Source organism: Nipponia nippon, unplaced genomic scaffold (genome assembly GCF_047370975.1).
Source record: "Nipponia nippon isolate SJK-2023a ecotype South Korea unplaced genomic scaffold, ASM4737097v1 scaffold_3, whole genome shotgun sequence".
NCBI classification, from domain to species: domain Eukaryota; kingdom Metazoa; phylum Chordata; class Aves; order Pelecaniformes; family Threskiornithidae; genus Nipponia; species Nipponia nippon.
This window is the reverse complement of record NW_028262347.1, coordinates 123500459-123525413: the sequence shown is the minus strand read 5'-3', so window position 1 is coordinate 123525413 and position 24955 is coordinate 123500459. Positions and strand designations below refer to the sequence as shown.

General features: G+C 38.4%; 1 protein-coding gene and 1 long non-coding RNA gene across 2 annotated transcripts in view; one reads left to right on the top strand and one right to left on the bottom strand.

Annotated features, from left to right (window-relative positions):
• ADAM12 (ADAM metallopeptidase domain 12) overlaps positions 1-23178 on the top strand; it is a 186956-nt gene extending 163778 nt beyond the window's left edge. Inside the window, exons 15-23 of the mRNA XM_009475739.2 lie at positions 4327-4435; positions 4543-4741; positions 7198-7275; positions 9455-9563; positions 12557-12692; positions 13324-13432; positions 13896-14078; positions 20466-20593; positions 21825-23178. Of these exons, the coding sequence (XP_009474014.1) occupies positions 4327-4435; positions 4543-4741; positions 7198-7275; positions 9455-9563; positions 12557-12692; positions 13324-13432; positions 13896-14078; positions 20466-20593; positions 21825-21885 (1112 nt within the window). The 3' untranslated portion in view covers positions 21886-23178. The remainder of the gene's footprint in view (positions 1-4326; positions 4436-4542; positions 4742-7197; positions 7276-9454; positions 9564-12556; positions 12693-13323; positions 13433-13895; positions 14079-20465; positions 20594-21824) is intronic.
• LOC148054895 (uncharacterized) lies at positions 14380-21428 on the bottom strand. Its single transcript, XR_015706538.1, has 5 exons — positions 21192-21428; positions 18324-18408; positions 17799-17882; positions 17187-17240; positions 14380-14586 (listed from the first exon to the last, which is right to left on the bottom strand). It is a non-coding gene; the product is annotated as an uncharacterized LOC148054895 (long non-coding RNA).
• Positions 23179-24955: the final 1777 nt, after the last annotated feature.

Sequence of the window (24955 nt, the reverse complement as noted above, 5' to 3'; positions counted from 1 at the left end):
TAATTAGAACATACTTAAATTTGTTGCATAGACATGGCCATTTGTTTAGGCAGGAGCAATCTTAATTTTAATGTCAATTTTTGTTACAAAGGCCTGTCATTTGTGTAAGAGCTTTGCAGTTTCTTGCAGGTACAACCCTACAGGCAAAACAGATGGGCTTCCCATCTAAGTTAGCTGGCCAAGCCATTGCTAATTGCCTTTTGCAAAAATACTAGTTTATCTAAGCACTGTAAAGATTTGAATTTAGTAAAATCAAACTATTTTGATCATCACAGATTTATGGCCAGACCTTTTCTCTTTGAGATGTGAGAGGCATTAAGCCATATTCTCAGAGGCAGTGAGAGCTAGCATACTCCTTAAATGCAAAAAATAACAGCTCAACCCCATCTCGGTCTTGTGCAGACTTAACAACAGGGATCAGCAAGATGAAAAGAGGCCAAAGGGAGCTTGTGGAAAGTTTGCTTTGCATCATCAGTGCAGTAAAACAAACTTAATGAGATATCAAATCCAGGTGCAAATCACATGACAGAGAACTGTATTTTTGTGCTTAACTTTATTTATACAGTTGTTCGTGGTGCTAGTTGGCATAGCCTGAGCAACAGAACTCCAGTCTGTTACTCAGAGGTTGGTTTTTTTTTTTTTTCCTCTCCACACCCATAAATACTATATAATTTTCTTAAATAAGTCTTGAGACAATGTTGGGAACCAAATTGAAATATCTTTCTTTTCTGCTGTCAGCCTGATAACACGTGTTTCTCTGTTCTTGGAATCAGCACCATGGTCAGAAATTTCTCTCGTCCCTTTCGGGAGACCATGACGATATTTTCTCATTGCGGCAGGTTTTGCACTGATCTGAAATGACATAGCATTTCTGTATCACTTCCAAAAGGGTAGAACGTCTCTTTTTTTGCAACCGTAGAGGGAAGAAGTGAGCTCATCAATATACACATTTGGAGAAAAAAAAAGTCTCCAGGCTGACAACTGCAGTGGTGAGCTTTGACCTTGTGCAGTTTCAAATGGCTGATTTAATCCCTTGAATAAGGCTTGGCGTGGAAAGGCTGACAGGACCTTAATTACAGGGTCACGATAGTATAATTATCAATAGCAAAGTGAAATAAACTCTGCTCATCCAGCTCAAAGCACTTAATAACTGCTGGAAATCTTTCACAAATCATTTTGCCTCTGCCTGTAGAGGTAGCAAAATAGAGAAAGACAGGACTTTCTGCTTCAGTTTATATGGTGCAATCGTGATAAATGGGTTTCCTCCAGAAGCACAACACTACAATTCTCTTCCTTAAGCATCCTCTGAAAACCTCCTTTTAACTTGGTAGCTCCATCTGTTCAGCTTCTTATACTCTGATATGTTTTAATCTATAAAAAAGTCCAAATATTGTGAGAAACCAGTCTGGAGAGGGAGCAGCCATCTGAATCCCAAGCAACAGCGTGTTTGGTTTGATACCAAAGACAGAAATTGAAGCTAGATTTTGGTTTCCAAGCCACAGATGATCATTGGGTACCAGGTGTTTTCATACACAGACTGCTCCGAGCCTGGCAGGGGAGCATTTTTTTTGTACTCCATGAGATCTGTTTTCTTGTCAAACGTATTGGTTGGAGTTAAAGCTCACTGTCTGAGCCCTGCAAGGATGCTACAGATGTGTTCTTCTTCCTGCAGGCTGCTTTCCATCGTGCGTAGCACACTTGACTTCTTCTACATTCAAAAAAAACCAACCAAACAAAAAAAGTTTCCCCAGGTGAAAGAGGAAGGTAAACCTTAAACTCTCTCAGTATTTCAGTGAGCCCTTTCTCCCTTCAACACCGATTTTTTAATAAGTTCTTGTTAGGTCACTTACAGTTGAAGCACAGAACACAAGCATTCATTTTGCTTTTGGCAGCTTTTGGAGCGACACACCACTCTTTGGAAAGTGTGCCTGTGCTCTGGGCTGCTGCTGACACATCTCCAAGGAAGCCTCCACTCACTGCAATGATACACCATTGGCTGAACTAGTTGTCCAAGAAAAAAACGAGACCCATAGCAATTGCATATGATCATGGCAGATGGGTGGGGGGCTTATTCCTTTGGCGAGATAGGTCTGAGCAAGTCGATCTTTGCAGATGTGGGAGAAAAAGCAGTTTTATTTGGCCTCTTGCTTACAGCATGTTTTTTTTTCTTCCCTCCCCTTCTCTTCTAAAGCTGGCATAATATATGCACATGTTAATGTTTGTATCAAGCTGAATAGTTGATGTGCCTGCCCTGGAAAGATGAGGAGGAATCTACATGCTGAAAATGGAAATGTTACTTTTGCTTTTTGCACAGTGCCTTGTCTGGATGCTTTTGTTGATTTTTTTGATTATTGCTTGTGGTTTAATGAAAAGAAGTGAAAGAATCCTGTGTGAGTCCCTTTTAATAGTTCCAGATTTGAGAAATATTCTGAACTCAGCAAGCTTGATCATAATCTTCCAAAGAATTTCAAGCTCTTGTCCTGCTCTCCAGGGAACCAGCAGCTCATATTCTGTTCCTTCTATGCCTTTCTTTCTGAGTTTTCCAGTTTCAGTATGTAAAAATGTTAGATGGAAAAGAGGACGCCATCTTAAGCCTCTCCAAGTTTTAGTATTTTGTTCTTAATAGCATTAGATTGCTGTTCAGCAGTATACAGTATTAGTCAAGCTTCTGACTGTGAAATGCAGATAATTAATTGAGGCATTAATCTTTGAGTTATTAGTGAAAAGATCCACACTAACTGGAAATTTTACAATCATACTTGTATTTTTGTCTCCAGGAATTTGAACCCTTTTTTTAAAACCTTCTTCTTCTTTGAAGGATTTCAAATAAAATCTTCAGGATGGTTTAAATAAATGATATGTTTTACCCACAGTTAGAGGCATACAGACTTGGAAGCGGCTCAAAACATTTGAAAAAAATGTAATGTTACTCAGATACTCTGTCTCTGTTAAAGATCAGGGAACACTGTAGAAATGGTATATTCTCAGCCTTTAGGCTATCACATCATTTGTTGCCAGTTCTTTTTGTTCTTTTTGTTTTAGTTTGGCTGATCTATCAAAGTACAAAAGCGTATCTAGCAGATATCTGTTAAGAGTTTTAGCCAGTGTATCTCCTTACGACCTCGTCTCCTCAAAGCAAGGCTGTCTATTGGAGTAGTTGAAATGTTGGCAATGACTTGATTGTGCTATTAATTATCTTCATGGACAAAAAATATGGGGTAGTAAAGGGCCCTAGCAAAGGGCCTCTTAATCTTACAAAGAGTAGCAAGTATTGGCTGGAAATAAAAGCCACACTTCACATTAGAACAAAGGGATTAAATTCTAATACATGGACTAATTAATCATTGCAACAGTCAAGCCAGGGCAGTAGATCCTCCACCTCTTAGACATTTCAGATGAACACATGTATAGAAGATATTCAATACTTGGTCATAATCTGGGAAAAAATGGACAGGAGATTGTCTGTATAAGACATTAGAATAGATGTTCTAATAGTACCTTTTAACTTCTAAAACGTAGGGATGAGTAATCTGTCTGCACAAACATTCCAGTACTACTCCCATCAGGGAAGTTCCTTTGCTGTTAGGACATGTCTCCATCATAAAAAACTATGGTAGATAAGAACCAGATGCTGCCTGTCTTCCCAGATTCCTACTTCTACCACCATGGTAGAAATAACCCTTCTTTTAAGTCAGCCTTTCCTCTCAGGAGTGAATTTACTGAGGATTAAGGTGGGGATGGGTTCTCATTCTCACCCCAGTACATTAGCTTGAGCTAACAGCAGCATATTCTCTTTGCCGTGTCAGGTGTTTGTGTTTTTACAGTCACATAGCACTCTAGTTTGCAACTGGATTTTTTCTGGTTTCTTGTTGTTCTGAATTGCACTTAAGAAGGCCTTTCTTGAAAAGTGTTTTCTTTGGCTTCAGCTCGTGGGCTTTCACTGGAATCACGTGGACTCCTGTAAAAAGAAGGGAGTTTTAACTTACCAGCTGGCCTTTGTCTTTCTTCACCAAACTAGATCTGGCATTTGCTAAAAGTTTTTGTGTCCTAGGAGGATTCACGAGAGGGATATCATCTAGAGAAATTCTGAAAGAGAATGAGTTCTGCATTGTCTAGTGCTCAGCATTGCCAAGAGAGACAAAGAACAGTGGAAAACCCGCGCATTCAGGCTCCTCAATTAGCATGCTGATCCAGCACAACCGTGTTGTTGTGCTTCATCAATATGCAGATCACATCTTACCTTCCCCTAAAGCATCGGTGGAGCTCAAAGAAAATTATTAAAAACACCTTGTATGAGATGAAAGTTCTGATTAGGTTTTGTTTCAGGTGCGAAGCCTGCTCCTGGGATCTGCTTTGAGAGAGTCAATTCTGCAGGTGATCCTTACGGCAACTGTGGCAAAGACTCCAAGAGCTCCTTTGCTAAATGTGAACCCAGGTAGGGTCTCTCCCTACAAACACAGGGACAGATGCGAGGGTGGTGGGAGAGGGCTTATAACATTTAAAGCTATTTAACTAATTTTTGGTTTTGTTTATTTCCTTCAGAGATGCCAAATGTGGAAAAATTCAGTGTCAAGGGGGAGCAAATCGACCTGTAATTGGTACCAATGCTGTTTCCATAGAAACCAATATCCCACTTCAGGAAGGTGGCAAGATTCTCTGTCGTGGTACCCACGTGTATTTGGGTGATGATATGCCCGATCCTGGTCTTGTGCTGTCAGGAACCAAGTGTGAAGATGGAAAAGTAAGGTTCTGAAATACTCCCAAACAAGGAGAACATCGCTACCTTCATGCTGCAAAGTATTTTGTATTAAAACTGACTGGGTTTTGCTTTGGGATTTTTTTTTTCCACAAAAGAATTGTTTCTCATGCTCACACTGAGTCAGATTTTTCCTCCCTTCTTCTTTTGGCCACTGTTCTGGATTACAGATTTGCAATGCAATGCAAATTGTTTAAGTTTATAACTGATTTTTTGAGGACAGTCCCAAGTATCTGTCCATGTGGGCTAGAGGTTTTCTGCAAAATAAGTACAGCAAAATACATTACAGGATCGTTAATGAATTCCTGAGGAGTTCAATGTATTCACTTTCCCAGTGTCTACAGCACTGCAAAATTGTCATTAACTTCACTTTAGGTTTCAAGCTAATTTCAATCTGCTAATTATGGTCCCTACCCTTTTTTTTTCTTGCAGGAAAAGCTCTCTCTCTATGCGCTATTAGAAAAATATAAACCCATTGATGTTCAGCCACCAAAACTGATTTTTGCAACCATATTTTGCAAACTTTGTGAATTATCCGATGTGAAAGTAGGCCAAATTTCATATGGCTGTCTCATTCTTAGTTTTTCTTTTGTGAGAAAAGGAACAGAGAAAGATGGGAGACAGCCATGAGTTTACAGGGGGGAGGAATGGAAAGGAGTCCAAGAGCTATTGAAATGAAGAAGGTTTCCATACCCTCAGTGGATTACTTGCAGAAAGAAAAAAAAATGTACTTTGGTAATTTGTGGTAAATTCAAGTAAGCCTCTGAATTTCTGAATGCTTTTGATTTATGTTGGATTATCACACTGCATTGGGAACAGGTTTAAAATATGTCCCTAGTGAAGCTACAGTTCTGTTATAGGAAAGCAACCCTTACAACATTTCTAAGTCAATCTGTTATAAAATGTCTTTTCAAGGAAAATTCGATGCTGGGAAAGCACCCTATTATGTTTTACTAATGAGTATTTAATCTTTCTAATCTATCTAATCATACACATACATACTATAGAATACACAGGCTAATACTTATGAAATTGTATGTTTTACTTTGAGGACATTAGTGCATTTGTATTATGGATTAAGAATATGAATTTAAATATTCTTGAGTTTTCTAAGCTGAAGATACACAATTTGAAATGCAGCCATTTTAATGTGATCAAAATTCTGTGTGCTACTGCACTATGAATATTTGAATTGTGAATACTGCTGTAATCAGACCATATTCTCTACATGTGTGCATGTTGATGCCAATTCACTCTAATTTCCTTTCCATTTTTCCTTCTCCCCAGGGGATAAGTGCCCTGATTAAGCATCCCTGTCGTCTCCTTCAACACTATTCCCTGCTTAATGCTAATTATTTTGACTGACTTTTAGTACTACTGAACTGAACTGCAGTTAAACATGAGCAAAATTGTGCAGTGATTTTTTTTTTCTTTTTTTTTTTTTTTGGTCAACATAGCATAGTAATAGTTATTCCAGTCTTAACTTCTTCTTTTTTCAGTTTTTAGTAGGATAACTTCTCATTACTGACATCTTCAGCAGTCATTAGATTGTTCGATGGTATTATTAGATGGTACTAATCTTGCTTTACCTCAATTTTCAGCTATATTGGCAGAGTAAAATTTACCCGTAATGACTGGAAAACAAAAAACTTTTTGAATTGTATTACTTTGCATATGCTATTTGTTTACTTCCATTTCCTATAAGATTAGTAATACACTTTAAATATGGTTGGTTTATATTTGACACTAAAAAAATTATTTAGCTTGGGAAAACTCTTAGAAATGTCTCAGTTTTGCTGAAGAACGATGATGAGCCCATATATATCAATGACCTCGGTTAAATATCCAGGCTGTCCTGGGTCCAAGTTCTGTACTAGCATGGAAAAGTATCACGCTATTGATATAAACAGAACCATGCTAATTTACACCATGAGGGGACCTTGAGGAACCATCTGCTGCTGTGAAGGCGTGAACGCAGCCAGATCAGGTATATGGAAGAATCCTGCTCAGTGCATTCCTAGTCCTGAAAAAATGCAAATTGCTGTTTTTTAAATTGGCTTAAAAAACCCCGAAACCCAGCGGCTCACCACTAGTTCCACTTCAGTGAAACTGTGAGTGTTTATTTACACAAGCTCAGCGTATCAACCAAGTATGAACTATGTCTGAAATTCAGTATTGGCCAGGATGCCAATCGAGAGCAGAATTCAGTTTCCACAGATTTGGACCTAAAAGTCTTACAAAGGCATAAGAAGAAGAAACCTAATTCTGGTGTCCTTATCTTTTTGTCAATGTGACGTTGTCAGTGCAGCATGTGTATTGGGAAACCTTTAACTGCTAAAAAGAACCACTGACGGAGGAGCAGACATACAGGGAGGGACATCATGCCTTGGGAGCATTAGCTGTTCTGTCCCTATTAAAACTCCTTTTCTCTTATTTTGCAGATTTGCCTTAATCGCCAGTGCCAGAATACGAGTGTGTTTGGTGTACATAAATGTGCAACAAAGTGCCATGGACGTGGAGTAAGCATTATAGGAACACTTTTTTTACGATCAGTCAATAAACACTAGACAAGAAATCATTTTATGTAATAGCTTTGGGATCTATGATTGTTTGTAATATATCAAAGTCGCTGCAATATTTTTTATTATGTATTTCCATTTTCAGTGTTCCTTATGTGAACCGCAAGAAATGAAATTATTTTTATTTAACAAAGAAGTATTTATCAAGTAGTAATTATCTTGTTCTTAATTAACAGTCTGTGATAAAAAGGAATTTTGTCATCTTCAAAGCAGTTTTAAGTCTAACCTTCATGCAGAATTCCCATTAATATTTAAAAAAATACAATTTCTATGTGGATACAGAGAAGTTAAAATATGCATTTGAATTGAGAGTCAAATGGAAAAGCATTTCCAAAAGTACTAAAATAAAGTAAAACCATATTGGTGAGTTTCATGGTATGAAAGTGGTGCAGGATGAACAATTTGATGAGATCAGTTAATAATATCAAAGTGTTTTGAATCCTAGTTTATATTATGAAAATGTTAATTATGTCAAGCTATGCCTTATTAACCTTGATTTGCTGCTGGTCTGTCTGTTTCTGTGAAAAGCTGTGGCAACCACACAGGAAGAGCCATAGGAAATTCTCTGTCCTCTCCTGAGAAGGGATTTTAATTTGCTTTAACTTATTTTGTCATCCCGCATTTGAAAACCTGTGCAGTGTTGACGGCACTGCACGTTACCATTGTGCTGGAATGAGCATCAGCTTAGACTGGCATTTTTACATCTGTACAACGGAGAGCCTCTGGTGACTCCTGAGTAGCAAAAAATGACCTTGTGGAATTGTAGATGGGAACTCCTGTAGCACTTTAATTTAAAAAATAATACTTAATGAATGATATTTTTAATTATCTTTCTGTCTTTGAAAAGTAAATCTTTTTTTTTCTTTGCATTTTACATGACCATAGCCAGCCTAAGCTATGTAAATGATATTTTAGTACTCTGCAGACACAGCCAGTATAGTCTTTCTGAAAGCCTGCCAGCTGACCTTGCCAGAAAAATGCATATTTGCAAACTCCTGTGAACTAACTAGTGTCTTACTGAGAAACCCATTTATTAATCTATTGTGTGGTTTCTCTGTGGTGGTGGTAGATCAGTGCTGATCAGTGTTAGCACAGAATTTAGGACCATATTGACAACTAGCCCTAAGTGCAAAAATATGTATTTAAAAATCAGTTTGAGCATCTACATGTGACTGTGCCATCTCTCTCCTGTGCAACAAAATTTTTGGCCCATTCAGTTCATGGATTCTGTGGATACAGCATGGAGCTTTAACCTCTGTATTAGTCACATAGCCACTGCTTGGGTGGTAGCAAAAGGAAATTAAAAGCAGCCCTTCTCTTGATGGATGTTTGGGACTGTGGGACCTCCTGAGGAAAAAGCCATGAGTCTACCGGCTCCTTCTACTCTGAGCAGCAGGAACAGGCTGATGTTAATGATGGACTCCAGCCCTTTGGAGCTCTCTTATTCTGCAGGGAGCATTTGGTAAATCAGGTCTTGCTAGTTGTTCCTTAACTCAGATTAAAACCACCAGAATGCTGAGGACTGTATCTTTATAGACAGTGCAGCTGTGATATCAAAGGGAGGGTTTCCTCAGCCCTTATCCCAGTTTCACATGTTCTTCCAGCAACTGGTTCATCTTAGAGCTGGGGGATCTGAGCAGTGGAAAAATCAGTATGCAGGCTGGTGCAAGCCCTTGATGGATAGGAGTGTTGAAGTGGGCTGACAAAGCTTTACAGCATTAACAGCGTAGAGAGACTCTTGTTCCTATGAAGGCAGAAGGAACAGAAGTTAGAAAGCAGATAATGTTGCTGCTGGAGGCAAAGAGAGCCTAAGACTTAAGAGTTGTGTGATTATCCTCATATTATTGAAGTTGTCAGCTGGTGCAACTCAAACGATTAACTGCCAAATAAATAACGCTTTTTTTAGGATCCCTGTTGCTCCGTGGTGTCTTGCACTCAGAGCTGCTCCATGCCATCTTAGTTGTGCCAATAGGCGGTATACCAGTACACCTCTTTCCTTCTATAGGTTTTATTTCTTTTATATGTGTCACTATCTGATTAGGAGGCCTTATCAGCCACTGCTGTTCTCAGATGTATAGGGCAATCGTTTTCAAGTTAGGTCACCTGTCTTGTTTTGCAGGTCTGCAACAATAAAAAGAACTGTCACTGCGAAGCTGACTGGGCCCCCCCCTACTGTGACAAGCCAGGGTTTGGTGGCAGCATGGACAGCGGACCAGTTAGGCAAGCAGGTTAGTAGTAATTCATGCTTTACTTCTTGTTTCCATGATAAAGAGTGGAAATACAAAGTGTTGTCTTGTAAGCAATGAGCTTACAAGATTGGGAAATAAGTCAGTAAATCAAATAGCTTAATCCAAACGCATTGGCACCAACTTGGAAATTTAGTGAAGCGAAACCAAGGCTAGCTGAGCACATCAATTTTTTTGCATAACTGAAGGCACAGTGGTCCTGGTGAGTTCGTTTCTTTGCCTTTCTTTGCCTTTTTTTTTTTCAAGATACATGGTCAAGTTTAGTAGCTCACTGCAATGAGTAGGAAATAGTATTGATTTAAGCCGATGAGGAGCTACCTGCCAGACTTGAGCTAATCCTGTTGCCATGGTAGATGGATGTGGCAGTACTCTTGGATTCACCTTGCGATACGCCAAGCTCCAGTGTTCTCCACTGAGTGCATCTGGATAGAACTACCTTATTGTACACATAACCTGCTTCTGTAGTTGTGTGCCTAATGAAGAGTGGATATTGCAATGATTATAAATGCAAAATTATTGCATTATAATCAAAAATATATTTGATATTGTGCTTCTGAGGATCTTTTGTATTGTGGAAAAGAGCAGATTTCTGACCGTACCAGGTTAAAACTACGTTTTATAGATAGTTTCCGCACATTTACCAGAAGTTGCCCTCACATATGATAGTAGTACGAGATGTGCATTTTCTATAATTTGTATTTCAATTTCCCCTTGTTCAGTCTGCAGAACATTGGCTATAGTATCTTACTTCACCTTTGGCCAACCTCAGAAATAATTATTTCTACACATTGTGAATTTTATATGATTTGATAATCACCACATGCCAGTTTTTATCCAGAGTACTGTAAGTTTAGTGACTTCCGTTGAGATGTTTCTGAGTTATGTCTGAGCAAGGGACAGGACAAGCAGTCTACTCACGTGTACATATATAAACTAAAACTTGCTGGAAAATTATCTGCATGTTGAATATGAATAATGCATATGAATAATGCTGTTCAAAACCAAAATGGATCGTATTCTCTACATGCCAGATCCTGCAGTGAATTGTAATACTGGATTTATGACATCACAGTCATTTCCATGACAAAGCTTCACATTATGATTTCACTGCTGAAAGATCTTTTTTTTTTTTAAATACCTACCAGTCAGTAAGATAGCAAAGAAATGTGCTCAGGCACTGAACAAGTGATTACTTACGTGTTAAATGTTTTCTTTTAAGATTTGCTCTAAAGCATTGTAGCCCTTTTCAGCTTACCTGAAAGCTAAGTATCTAGGGAGCTACAAAATATATTATAATAATGTGCTGCACAGACAACACTAACTGGAGAAGAAAAATATAGGACATCTTTGATAATTCTTGCATTTTGTGCTTTGGAAGCTAACTCTTCCATTTAACAGAAAATTGTTTTAACAATAGTTTAATATAGTGTGGTAGTTTCACCATTTTTCTCAAAAGACAGTGCTGCATTCAATAACTCTGGGAATAAACAACCACGGAAATTGCTAGAGGACCTAATTTTCTATCGCTGACACTTGGATTTAAATATGAACGCTTGATGGGGTGGTTTGGATTATGATCCGAGCAGTTTGCACATCTCTAAATCAAATTACAGACGGATTAGCTCAAGAAAATACTTTCATCTTAGTCAAACAAGGCACATGGTCTCATTAGTATTTAGTAACTGATTTTACCCAGCTGACTTAGAATAAACATATGTGTTTGACACTCTATATTTTTCTTACAAAGAAGCCTTAAATATTTAATTGTTAGGTAGAGAAGTTAATTAATTTAAATTGCATAATCTTAGCTTATTATGTTTATTAATCTTTTAGAGATGGTGAGGGATTTATTATTCTGCAGTGCTATAAGGTGACTGTTCACCAGCATCCAAGGGAGCTTAGGCCAGTAGATGAGAGCCACCTGGCTGAAAATCAATCAGGATAAGACTGAGACAGTGATGATAGGTTACCAGAGCAAAGATTAAAGATGTTTCTCCTTCTGTGGGAGCGTGCATTTTTTAGGTCAGCAGTCCTGAAGAATCACAACATCCTCTCCTCCAGGCAGTGATGATATCGCATATCCATAACGATCAGAGCTGCTGCTTACCTCTTCCTAAAAATAAGGCTTTCTTTCAGCTGCAAGTCGTCTAGTCAGGGTTCATCTCACTGTTGTGCCTCACTTAGGTCCCAGCAAGGTACTTAAAGCAGCTTAAAGCACTCTGAAAACTGGAACAAGTACAGAAGGCTGCAGCCCCTCGCTAAGCAGAGCATCCCTCTGCAAGCACACAACACTGTTGCTGAAGGCTTTCCTTCGGCTCCTCGCTTGCCTCCAGATTCGACTTGACAGCCATCTGGGCTGGACTACAGTAGTCCAGATTTCAGACTGTTTGCCCTGTGTTAAAGCACAATGAAACTCTTAAAATCTGGTTATAAAGGAGCTAAGGTTACTGCTTATGTTTGAGGGACACAATATTTAAAAGCTTGCACTTTACCAAACCATGATCTAGGCATTTCTGTCCCTTTCCTCTCCCTCCCACCCTGGCAGCAGGCAGCCCATGAAGAAGGAGCCAGTCACCCTGGGGGTGTCTGGATGAGGCCGACAGCCCATACACCGTATGGCCCCATTTGCAGGTGACAACCGAAGCAGGACGTGAACATAGGTGCAGAGGGAGTACATGGAGATGGTCATGTTTGGACCCAGACATCTGATTAGAATAGAATAGGTCAGTTGGAAGGGACCTACAATGTTATATCTTAACAATTTTTCTCCAATGTTAAATAACTTTAAAACAGACCAAAATTCAAGCATCAGGCCAGAAGAAATAAGAGTTTATTAGTCTCTAATTCATAGCTTATTCACTTCACCTGCATTGCAGTTAGAAACCTGGGCCAGGCAGCAACATCCTGCTCCATCCACATAATATATCAGTAAAGATGGCTCTTGATAGAAGTTAACTGAATGTGTTTTGTTGCAGATAATAAGAGTTTAACCATAGGAGTGTTGATAACCATTCTGTGCCTTATCTTTGCTGGATCCATCATGTATCTGAAAAGGAAGACTTTCATGAGATGGTTGTTTACAAGTAAAAAGACAACAATAGAGAAACTAAGGTATGATCATTTTCCCTAATTATACTCTGATAGATATTAGTAGAAAGTAGCTGTAAACATGGCAGCTCTCGTCTTGACATTCATCACAGGACACTGTGAATATGTTAGAAAGAGCCAGCCTTAACAAAAATATTCACCAAGCATTAACCGCGGTGTTTTTCCTGGTTTAGTTTAACTTTACTGATTGTCAGTAAATAATGTAGGTTTTGGTTTAACTATATACCTCTTTTGTGATAAAAAATTAAGAAGTGAAGGAAGTATTGCCTTTATTTTCATTTGCTTGGAATAGTTTCATTACATTTCACGGCCTTTTATCTAAACTCAGTTGAGTGAGCTGAAACTTTCATATTTGAGGTCATTACTGTTTAAATGCTAGATTCATTAGAACAGTCTCCTGGGTGTTACAAAGCTGCATTTCCACAGATTGCAGAAGCTAATTTAACAGACTAGTGGTTTCCAAAAAATCAATATTTGTTTTTATTCTTGCAGGAGCACTAGACAATTTTTACTTTCCTTGTTTACTATAAAAAGTCAGAAAGTCCTTGCAAAATCTCATTCTGAAGAAGCTACTGTTTCAAAAAATGGTATAAAGTAGAATGTTATGTTCAATAAATATATGTTTATATCGCAGGTCTGTGAGTCCAGCGAGACCTTCCAGTTCATCTGAGCCTAACCATGTTCATACCACATCTCTCAGTAAAAATCTCATCATGAAGCCACAAAATACAAGCATACAAAAAGTGAGTCCTAAATAGTTTAAAAAAAAAGGGGGGGGGGGAAGCATATTATATATTTTGGATCTCCCTTAAGTAATTTAGTATAACACAATCATTACATGATCTTAATATCATGTAGAACTAATATGTAAAATGGGAGAAGATGTAGGCGTCAAAATATATTCATGGCTTCCAAGTTTTAGACAGGTGGAGACGTCAAGTGCAGAAAAGGAATAGTTGAGTCTCCAGGACAGAGGCAGCCAGCTTACGCCAGAACACTACAGCTAAACAGTGAAGCATCAGTGCTTGGGTAGGGCTCTGGAAGCTGTTAATTGCTTCTCTGGTTGCAGAGGTGTTGAAGGTAGACGAAAGCAGAGTAGAAGAGAAAAAGCAAGTGAATAAGAAGAATGAAGATTTTAAAGTAGTAATACTTATGTCAGCTCTTGATGTCTATAACTTTTTTGTTGGGGTGGGGTTGTTGTTACAGAGAGATGGTCCAAGAAGACCACTGCCCTATCAGATCATTGACATTAGTAACCCTGTGAAGACACAAGATTTGCCACAATTAAAAACACCGCAGCGAGTCCTTCCGCCCCTTCCCCAGCTGCCATGTCATCACGCTGTGCCTGAAAGACCCTTGCCAGCTAACCCTTCGCTGAGGTTCACCCAGGTAACCATGGATTTTCTTTCAGCTTCTCTTCTATTTAATAGTTAGTGTCTGAGTATCTGCATGCAGTGAATAGGAATGAAGTGTTTTCTCATCTTTCATACTGGCCTCTTTCCACAGTATTTCCTTTATACTTTGTAGTTTAGAAATGCAGTGTAGATAATTTCATAAAGTTATCTTAAATTCCCATTTTGCTCATGAAGTTTATATTGGTTTATGCCAACTGAGGCTGTGATCCTAAAATTTGGGATCCTGGACTCTCTTTTCCCCATTCAAAAGACACAACAGTATAAACAAGCTCCGTGTTAGAGGCAAACATGGGCTCATCTTGCCAGCTGCCCAACCAGAGGGGAAACTGTTCAGTCTGATAGCAAGGTGCCAAATACAGCGATGTAGTTTAGGACGTCAAGTTGCAGATGTCTTGCGCAAGAGCAAAAGATGTATTAGCTTGATGTGCTTCTGTTCTGCCGAGGGGTGTATGAATTGCATGGTTTTTTTCCAGCGCACAGATCTGAAAAGCAGACTTGTAATTACCCACACTTTCATGTAGACATACCTTTCATTGCAATGTTTAAATAGAGCTGGTAACCGTGTGGTTTGGGTTTTTTTTTTTTTTGTAATAAGAGGCATCTCAAGGCAAATATTCAGGGTAGATGACGTTTTCTGTATTAAATTGTCACTTTTCTTGTCACTGGCTTCTCTCTTTTGGTTGCATTTGTAGCATGACTGTGTCAAAGCAAAGGAACCAGGCACCCAGCTATTTCTGTTTTGTAGACATTGTGCTATTCTGGATACAGTACAAGATTAAAATGAAGCAAATGTCATTATCACCAAGCTATCTTAAATGAGTATCATGTTGATTTGGATGCACGTACTGCAAATCTGTACTCTAATAGCTGTGTCTCGAGTGACGGTCCCCATCTGTAACCTAGCTAGGATTTCCAAGAACAGAGAACCTTCATGCAGCAGCCTTGTGAGCTACACTGAGGCACTTGCCCAGTGATTTAGAGGTGGCTATGGCTATGAGAAACAGCTGCTGAAGCACGGTGCTTTGAAAAGTGGTTTTAAAAAGAACACAGAAACAAAACAGGATGAGACAGTGCTGAGCTGCCATGGCAGTGCGCTTACCTATTAGGACAGCGGAAAAAGCATGTCTAGTTATAATTTTGTCTAAGTCTGAATATTGAATCACTCAGGTTAGACCAACTTCTGTAAGTGTGGCCAGCTTATTAATCACTTTCAATATATTTAAGCTTTTTCTTCCTCCCTTTTCCACCTTGCTAGTCATTTATTTTCCATCTCAGGGGAATGGGAAATACTGATTCTTTCTGAAATCAATTTTATAGGAAATCTGAAGTAGTATTTGTGTTGCTTTTGTCTTTAGTTCCAATGGTTTTGTTGTTTATTTTCTTGTATTCCTTAAAACACTCTGCACATTTCAGTTGTCAAAGTTAAGATTTTAAGTACAAGTGCTTTTCTCTTTCTTAATCAAATTGTTCCTTTAAAAAAAAAAAAAAAATTGTTTCTTCTGTTTCTTCTTATCTAGCAATTTACAAGCTTACACTGTCTCCCGCTAGCAGGAGACAGATGGAGAAAAGGCTTTCCAAGAAAAAGTAACCATTTCTCATTCTGATGGTGGCTCTGTATCTGCCCCAGCCTGTCATCGCCCATCAAAGCCACCCAGTGCACCACTACAATTCATGTTCCTAAGTGCCCTCCCCTTCAAATCCCACAAAGTGCAAGGTAGAATACCAGATCTCGAGTACTATCATTACCAAAGACTGACAGATCTGAAACTGCCAAAAAGCTTTTCAGTTTGGCAGCTCAAATAAATATCGCTGTTTTCAATTTTCAGTTGCTGCATGAAACAGAAGTAGGACAAACAGGGGCTCAACTCAAGGCAGCCTAGTGAATAAGCAAGAGTGGCTTCTTTCAAAATTATGTCCATAACCTCAATTCAAGGTTGTCAGAAATAGCTACTTTTATATCCTAGGGAAACAGAAAACACTATACGGGAAGAAAATCTTTTCTTCTGAAGTTAACAATTTTACTCCCTGAAAGCTGGAAGAAGTAAATTAACTTGAGAATAGTTTTGGTCTAGTTTATATAGATACTACTTAACGTATTGCTTCAGCACTCTCTTGGAAGTGCATCCATCAGGTCATCAAGAGGAAGCACTTTAAAAATCATTGCTACATTCATAATATCATCCAGATGCTCAGCACTGCAGCATAGTGCTGAAGAAGAGTATCTGAAACCATTCACCGTTTCTATGGCTTCACAGCTGCCTCCTTCTGCTTCTCCCTTCTGAGAGGGACATTTAAGCGCGAGCTACTTTCCTGCTGCCCCTGGGCTTCGAGCAGCGGATAGCTAAGGTACAACATACTAAGTAGACTCTAAGACAGCTCTTTTCCCCTCTAGTGGCTGTTGAGGCAGCAATGAATGGATTATTATTTTGCTATAAAATTTCCTTTCAGATGTAAGTAAAATAATAAAAAAAACCCAAAACCAAAAAAACACTTAGCAAATGAACTGCTGCCAAGTTTCATATTTAACAATCTTGACTGATAAACAGCTGCTTCTTCTTTCAGATGCTCTCGCAAGGCAAACATACTTTATTTCGGGGCCAGATTCACAGCCAATATAAATCAGCACAGCACCATTGAAATCAAAGAAACGGTGCAGGTTTATCCCTGCGTGGTTTCAGTCCGTGCATTCTGACTTGATCACTTCCACTTGGTTTTGTTACTGTTAGCTGTCATCATCTTATTACCAAATACGATACTGTCATCATCTTATTACCAAAATATATCTCATAGTTTACAGGTCGTCCTTATTACAGGAAATATAGGTTGCTATTTTTACTTTTCTGCTAGTAAAACTGAGCTGGGCTCACCTTCTGCTCATTATGCCACAGTTATTCTTGCTAATACCTCTCCTGTATCACCTCCAACTGGCTTTAGACACGGTGGGCTAACACAAATTAAGTTCCCATCTCAGTAGATTGAGGAAGACACCCCTTCGTCACCCAGTGCATTTTAGGCAAAGAACCTTCTCCCAGTTGCATATTTAAAAAAATATATCAGTGAAACAAATTAAAGCTTCATGCACCTGATGTCTTTGTAGCTGCTGGTTACGAGAATTATGTTTTTCTTCCTAGCAGAGCTGTAAAAAGAAATCATGACAATATTTTAAAAAATACTTCCCCAAATACAGACAGAGATTGAATGCATTAAATGCTAAGTTGTTGATGTAAAACTAGACAAAGAAATCCATCCATGAACTCTTTGTGTTGAAGAGCTGAAGCTCAGTAGGGGAAAAAAATGGGCTGGGAGCAAGGCAAGAGAGATGCGGCAGGGAAGCACAGCCGTGGTGGTACTGTGAGCTGTGCTAGGGACTTGCCAGGACATCAAAGGCTACAGCAAGTGTCCACACATGTTAACATACAAAGCTGTATCAATTTGGATTCTCCTGTGGCACATAAAGAATATAAAAGACCATCCTGTAATCAGTTTGGGGGAGAGGATTTATTTCTTCAAATGTTTTTTCCTCTGCTTCTAAGGATGTATGTTTTCCTGGTGGCATTTTCCTGTGCTGGCATCTCCTTTGTATGAAGTGCTCCTCTGTTCTGCTTCACCTCAGCCATTACACATTCTCCATCTCCATTTGCATCTGAATTCCCTCCCCCTTTTTTTTCCCCCTCTTTCTTTTACCCTTTCTTACCAGCTTGCCACATTAGACTCTGTCAAGCCACTTTGCTGCTTCCTCCTTAAGGATATTAACTCAAGGATGACATTTTTACAAGCTCTGGGGGAAAAAAAAGAAAAGAAATCAGGCATTGGGCTTGTGCACCCATCAGAGTTATATTTATAGTATGATTGTTGTTTCAACATACTTCCTCACATAGATGTTTCTTCTGGAATACAAGGGCCTAAAGAGTTAGTTTGGCTTAGGCATCAAAGATTATCTTAATGCTCAGCCATGAGGAGATGCTCACTCCACAGCTGAAGAACTGTTCTAGATCAGCTCCTATGGATTAGCCATTTCAGCCAGCTTCCCCTGCAAAAAGGGGAGGGAAACTGCAACTGATAGGGTCCCATCAGTACTTAGCTGCTCTGAGCTTCTCAGAAAGTCAATCATTCCCTACTATCAGGTGTTGCAGGTGGTGATTAGACATAGGACACAGCTAATCAACACAAACAAATAAACAAGGACAGTTCTCCTCTCTTTTTGTTCATTCATCCTTACCAGATCTTAAGCTCTTCAGACCTTTGTTTCTCTAGACTACTGAGCCCGGATCGGTTCCTCTTCCCAGTTATGGTACCTAAGCACTCTGCCAGTTGAAGAGTAAATACAAATCAGGCAATAACAATTAGGGACTGATCAAGCAAACAGCTGAATACTCATGTGATCAGACTAATTCATGGGATTAATCATGTAAAAGTACTCGAGGGAAAGGGCCACTTCTGTGAAGGCAGTCAAGGGAATAAAGGCTTTATGGTGTTCAAAGAGGCATCTGTTGTTTGCTGTCTTTATAATGCTGATGTTTGTGTGTTTGTTACAGCTTGTTTTTTAAAATGCTGTCACACTCAAAGTGTCAATGCATATACTCTCCCATGTAATAAACATTATGACTTTTAACAAAGTTATTGCAGAAGCAACTTAAATTTATATTTTCCTGTAGAGATAATTCAGTTATTTTAAAAGTCCCAGTTTCTGCTGTGATCTAACTTGTTCCAAAGAGGTATATTTCATTTCAAATCACACAGGTATCTTTCACTCCAAATCACACACATTAAGATTTCATTGTGCAAGAAATTTAGTGCACAAAGTAAGCCTTGGTTAAGAAATCCTGATGGTAAGATTTCTTCTCTTAAGAGTTTTAAGGTTTTAGTTCTGTATCACGGGAAATGATGACGTTTTGAAGAACTCCTTGCTAGTGTTTAACTAAACTCTGTGACTTTCAACAGGATAGCCCTACGAGATAAAGCTACATACAGTATTTACAAGCATGCTGTTTGTTTTATCCTTTACCAGGCCTGATTATTTCAAGAATATTTGCAATTATTCCACACACACACACCCCAAAAACAGAGCTCACAGACAAGCTTCTTATAGGAAAATGTTTATTTTGTTTTATAGTGGAAGAAATTCTAAAAGACCAAATTTTTATATTGAAAAGACCAAATTTTTATATTGAAAAGACCAAATTCTAAAAGACTAATTTTTATATTGAATGAGAGATTTGGCTGCAACATTAACTTAAATAAGAAAATTTTTTTCATGTTGCTATTTCTCATTCACTCAAGAAGTAGTACATGTTATGCCAATAGTGAAAAAGAAAAGGGACATTGTATACAGCTTTAAAATGTAGTTTGTGGTAAATTTGAAATGACTACATATGAAGTTTACTTAAGCTCCATATTTTCTTCTTTATCAAAATGTCTACTGATAGTCAACCTGCATTTTCTTCTTGGACGAGCAAACATTTGCCATGAAAAGTAAGAAAACAAAGGGATGCTCAAAACAAACGATGAAAAGTTGTACTTTATTCATGAGCAATTCATGCCTCTGCTTGTTTTGATTACATCTTTCATGGGATCCTTAACTAGATTATGCTTGTAAGCTCTTCTTGCTTCTTTTTGGTTAACTTTACTAATGATAGTTATGGCAAACTAACAGTAAAGAGTAAAATTACTTAGAAAAAGCATGCCTATGCAGTTCAAATAGTAGAAGGATCTGAAGTGAGTTTTTTGATTCATCGGAGAGTTTTTGTGTGCCCTGAGCAAGTCACTTAATCTATCCCAGTTCTTCAAAATGAAGACCACAAATAGACATGGTAACATGTTTACAGTGTTTCAGGGACCACACAGAAGAGACATTAGCTCATGCCTGACAGCAGATGACTTCTGTTCTTTATTAATGAATCATTTAATTCCACAGAATGAAAGCACGGCAGCATCTCTAAAAAAAATTCCACAGATGCTCCCAATTCAAACTGGACTTGAGCAGTTTGTTTCTGTGGTCATCTGAATGTGCATTTTAAAGTCATTTCTAGTAGTTCCATCTTTCTATATAACTACTTTCCCAATGTTATGTATTCAGTCTATGTTGTTTTCATTTACCACCATTTAATCATTAACTCCAGTATAGATGCACCCAGTATTTTTGGAGAAAAGAATCAAAAGAAACAAAATCATTAAGATATAGTATTAAACCTTTGTTTTAAAATTTAAGTGCCCGTTTATTAAAAACAAGTTATGGCTTACTCATTTGAATATATCTGGTCACAGCTACTCCGAGCTTATCTTCAATTTAAAGTCAGTTGTTGCTGTGTGAAGTATGTGATATCAATTCCAAAGACTAATATGACCTTATGTTTTATAATAGGAAAATCAGAAACCCAGCCCTCCTCGGAAGCCTCTACCAGCAGATCCTCTGACCAAAGCGCGCTATAACAGCGTGTGCACCGCGGTGCCTGGACAGGCAAAAGCTCTGCCTCACGTTACTCCCGTCAGGTTGGTTCTCCTAATCAAAACAGCTTGATTTATAGCACTTTGTTCAATGACAGGTCTGAAACATCTTGAATAACCATGCTCTGCTGTAACTGTTGCCGAGAGCTACGCAACAACCGTTTGCTATTTGCTTATATAAAAGCACGCAGCATCAGACTGATTCTCACTGGGAGTATCAGCACGACAGCACTGACTTCCACAGAAGTATGAGAATTCATACTCATATGAAGGTTTGACTGTAAGCATCTGACTATATTTACAAAAACTACCCAATAAATACAATTCCTTGCAAAAGAAAGGAGTTAATAAGCACCAATTCCAAGAGAAACAAAGCTCTTGCAGAAAAAAATTTCCTACTCAGACCACCTACAGAATTAGGCTGAGAACTGAATGCTGTTGAGATCAACAACCAATAAAAACAATTTTCCGTTCACACGTTTCACAATGGAACATCAATTTATGTCGTCTGAAAATAATACCCCAAACATTCACACAAATTGCACACTTCAAAAAAAAAAAAAAAAGATGATGAAAAAACATAATCTGGAAGGGAAGTAACTATGCCCAATGTTCATGGACATAGCCAATGATATTTTCTTACCCAATATTCTTCAGTTTCCTACAAATAAAAAGTGAGCTCCAAGGAAGATAAAAGTAGTATTTTCAGCAACAGGAATTCCACTAGTGAGGCACTTAACATTGCTCAGAAAAATTAAAAAAAGAATTGAGTTAGTTTCCTAATACTTCTAGCAAAAAAACTGCAAGAGTGAACTTTGGTTAAGCTCCTGGCTGCCCTTTCTAGTAAGATATTCTGAAAGTAATAATATTTCAAGCTGACTGCTACAACTTTTTGAAACCAACTGCTGCTCTACAGCATTAAGTAACATTTTTAAAGAGGTGCAAAATTGATGAGCACCCAAAGAAATAAAGAGTTTAAAGAACAACACCTGTAACATTGAGCTAGCTCATCCCACTGATTAAGTGGGAATTAACACCTGAACTGAAAAAAAAGGAGTCTGCTGCTACCAGTTAGGCTTCTTGATGGGACTTGTGTATGCAGTAACATGTCTGATCTCCTCCCAGTATTCGAGTCCTATGCTACGTGTCTGACGTTGGCTTCGACAATTCTCTTCAAGAGGTTTTACCATTCATCTTCATGCCTCGAGCATGATGCTGGCGGTGAGAACCAACAAAAGTTTAAATAACAATTTGCTATTTTCTTTCTTTCTGACAGACCTGCTCCCAAGCATCCACCACAGATATCCAGGTCCAGCAACACTGCTGACGTGAAATGACTAGAAAATCTGACACCTTTATTTTAAAAAGTGAAGACAGAAGTTTGCACTATCTTTAAACTCTAGCTGGAGTTCATTTTTATGACAATACTTAGAATTTTTAATGTTTAAAACAGCATTATTTTTAAGAATTCTGAGCTACTGCCTTTGGTGCTGTGCTGTGCTATGGTGCTCTGTATACTTGCTCAGGTACTTGTAAATTATTAATTTATGTTGAATATTTATTACAGTGCAGTGCACTGTAGTAGATATTTTTACCATAGCTGAGTTTTCCTAAAAAGGAAGCCTTTTTTGTAATATTTCATTGAACTTGAATAATTCTGCTCTATTGGTCCTATGTAGAGTGTTTAGTTTTGATCTATTCTGTAAGGAGTGCTGATACTCATGGATAAATCAAATGTATAAACAACTCAATCTCAATGGTTCATAACAAACTTTTGAATAAATGTGTCAGGGTAAAAAAAAAAATCTCTTCTGGAACATGGTGAAATGCCCGATATCTGCACACAGATGTGTAACATATGTATTTAACCAAAGTATCGCTCAGTGTTAGCAGTTGTACTGTAATTTCGGTTTTCACATTACTGTTTGAAATCGTCGAGAAATCTGTGCTGAAAGAAGACAAGTTCTCTTACTGAAGAAGTACTGTATATCATGAAACTGTATTTTTTATAACCTCATTTTCCTCAGACACAATATGGTTAGCACATATTACTGCAGATATCAGGCCTTCCAGTGTCATTACCTTTTAGATGCTTTGGTAATTAAATTCAACTATACTGCGTAAGGTAGTACCATCTCGCTATGTTGCGTACCTGTCCTGTTTAGAGTGACAATACATTACATGCAGGGGGTGGGGGGAAGCCCAGCATTACAAAGAATTACATTTTAAGAATCAACTATTATACTTATTTCTTTTGCCTCATCGCTCTGCTTATCAACTGTATTTTGCATATTTACTACTGTTTTGTATTTAACGCCTAAAATATTGTTCTGGGTTTCTTCATTTTCAAATCAAAATGCATATTTTAATACATAGACTTTGGTTATCCTAAGACATGGAAAAAAAAAATAGTCTCTTTACTATGTGGTAGCGTTACATCTGATCTCTTCTGTACCTTCTCAGTAGCACTGCTGAATACAGTTGTTTCACCTATGCTGTAATAAAAACAATTCTCAAATATCAGTTGAAATAGAGGGAGAAGGAACTATTACCTTATATAGGTTAGTTTCTTCATTGCTTGTAGTTTTTGTTTCTTTAAGCAAAAATAAAAGCATTGATAGAAACTTGGATCTCGTGTCAGTAAGTGTAATTGCATTTAATTTTCCCAGTTATTCCCCATTGTAGCAATATAGCACTCATGTTTATGGATAAACTAAAGAAACCAAAAGAAACCATAGTTTAGTTTGTTGCTGAATAGCAAAATAAAACACAAGTAAATGCTTCACAAAAACATTCCAATTCTTAAAGCAACCTTGATAGCACCAACAGTGTTTTATGTATGGAGAATCACTACAAGAGTGATCCTGGGCTTGGCAATGCAGTTGAAACCAAAATGATGCTTTTTATGTATTTTAGATATTTTATATTTAAAACACTAACTTCTGCCTGTCAACAGTAGCTTTATATCTAAAATTGGGGGGGTGAGGGGGGCATCTGTATTTGAAGTAGAGACATGATCTCAGTTTGCTTGTTTGAATACTCCCATTTTTACAACGACAAGTCATCACGCTGTATCCAAGTGTTTCTGATAACCACTGAAAATCATAGGATGAAACTGTAAGTAGTGAAAGAAGAAGGTGAAATTAAATGACTAAAAAGTTTGTAATATCTGTTTGCATCAGCAGTTCTAGCATCTGAATTTAATGGCACCAGCTTACGTAAGACTAAGCATGTGTATAAACTTAAAGTTTTAAAGTAAACTTTAGGTTTAAAATAAACATGACCCACCTATGCGGTCTCACAAGTATAGGAACAGAAATACCCATGCAGGGCACCCAGTCCTATCCCTGTAATTGCAAGCAGCCACCTCACCAACACTGAGTCCAGAAGAGACCTGGGGACCCGAGCACACCAGAGCTGGAATGCTTCTCAGGGGGTGCTGAGAACCTGTTGGACACACAGGTGAGTGCCTCGACCCCTGGAGAAACAACACACACACGCAAATGCTTTTTCATGTATGGAGGAAGACAGCAGAAGTGCTGATAAGGACACGGGGTAGGTGTCCCCAGTCCCAGCACAGTAGAGTTTTTAGATTAAAATGCCTGGATGGTCTTACTCACGGGCTTGTGTCCCTCAGAGAGCCCCACAGCTGGCTGTTAGGGTGTTCCTGAGCTGATGAGCAGCACAAGCATCAACCCGTGCTGCCGGGTATCCCATGTGCTGCTGCTGGAGGAAGAAGGTCCAGGCGTTCATCGTGGATGAGGTGTGAGAGGACATGCCTGGCTTCTGCAGCTGAGCAGCAGGAGCCCAGAGGCAACAGGGCATCATTAATGTCTTTCCTTTTACTGTCTTTAGCAATTCAGAGAGAGAGTGCCCGCACAATCTGGGACAAAATATATTTGAACAAGCTGTGAATTAACTGCTAAAAACTGATCACTAAGCAGAAAAATGTATTAACTATTAACACGTTTCTAAAACAAGCAGCTGAAGCTTATGTATCCAGTGGCACGGAATGTAGTTTTACAGTTAAGAGTGCATGACTATACATACATATTATCTAACAAAGTTACTATCTATCTTATGTTAGACATGGCTAAAGCTAGCGATTTCTAGCCGTTTGGAAAAAAACCATACTTCCCTGTCTGAACCAAAGGCAAGCAAACCCAAACATCCTGTAAAAATGACTACCATTACTTGAAACCAACACAAGAGATTTACTGGCAAGCTGATTTTTTTCACAGCAAAACTGATGAGTAGGTGCAATGCATACAACAGTCATATAATCTGGAATCTTTCCAATTAGCATATATGCAAATATACTTATACATATTCATATGCAAAATCCTACAGGCAGAAAAGGATCTGTAGCTTTTAGAGGGGGGGGGAAAAAAAAAAATCCAAGCTATC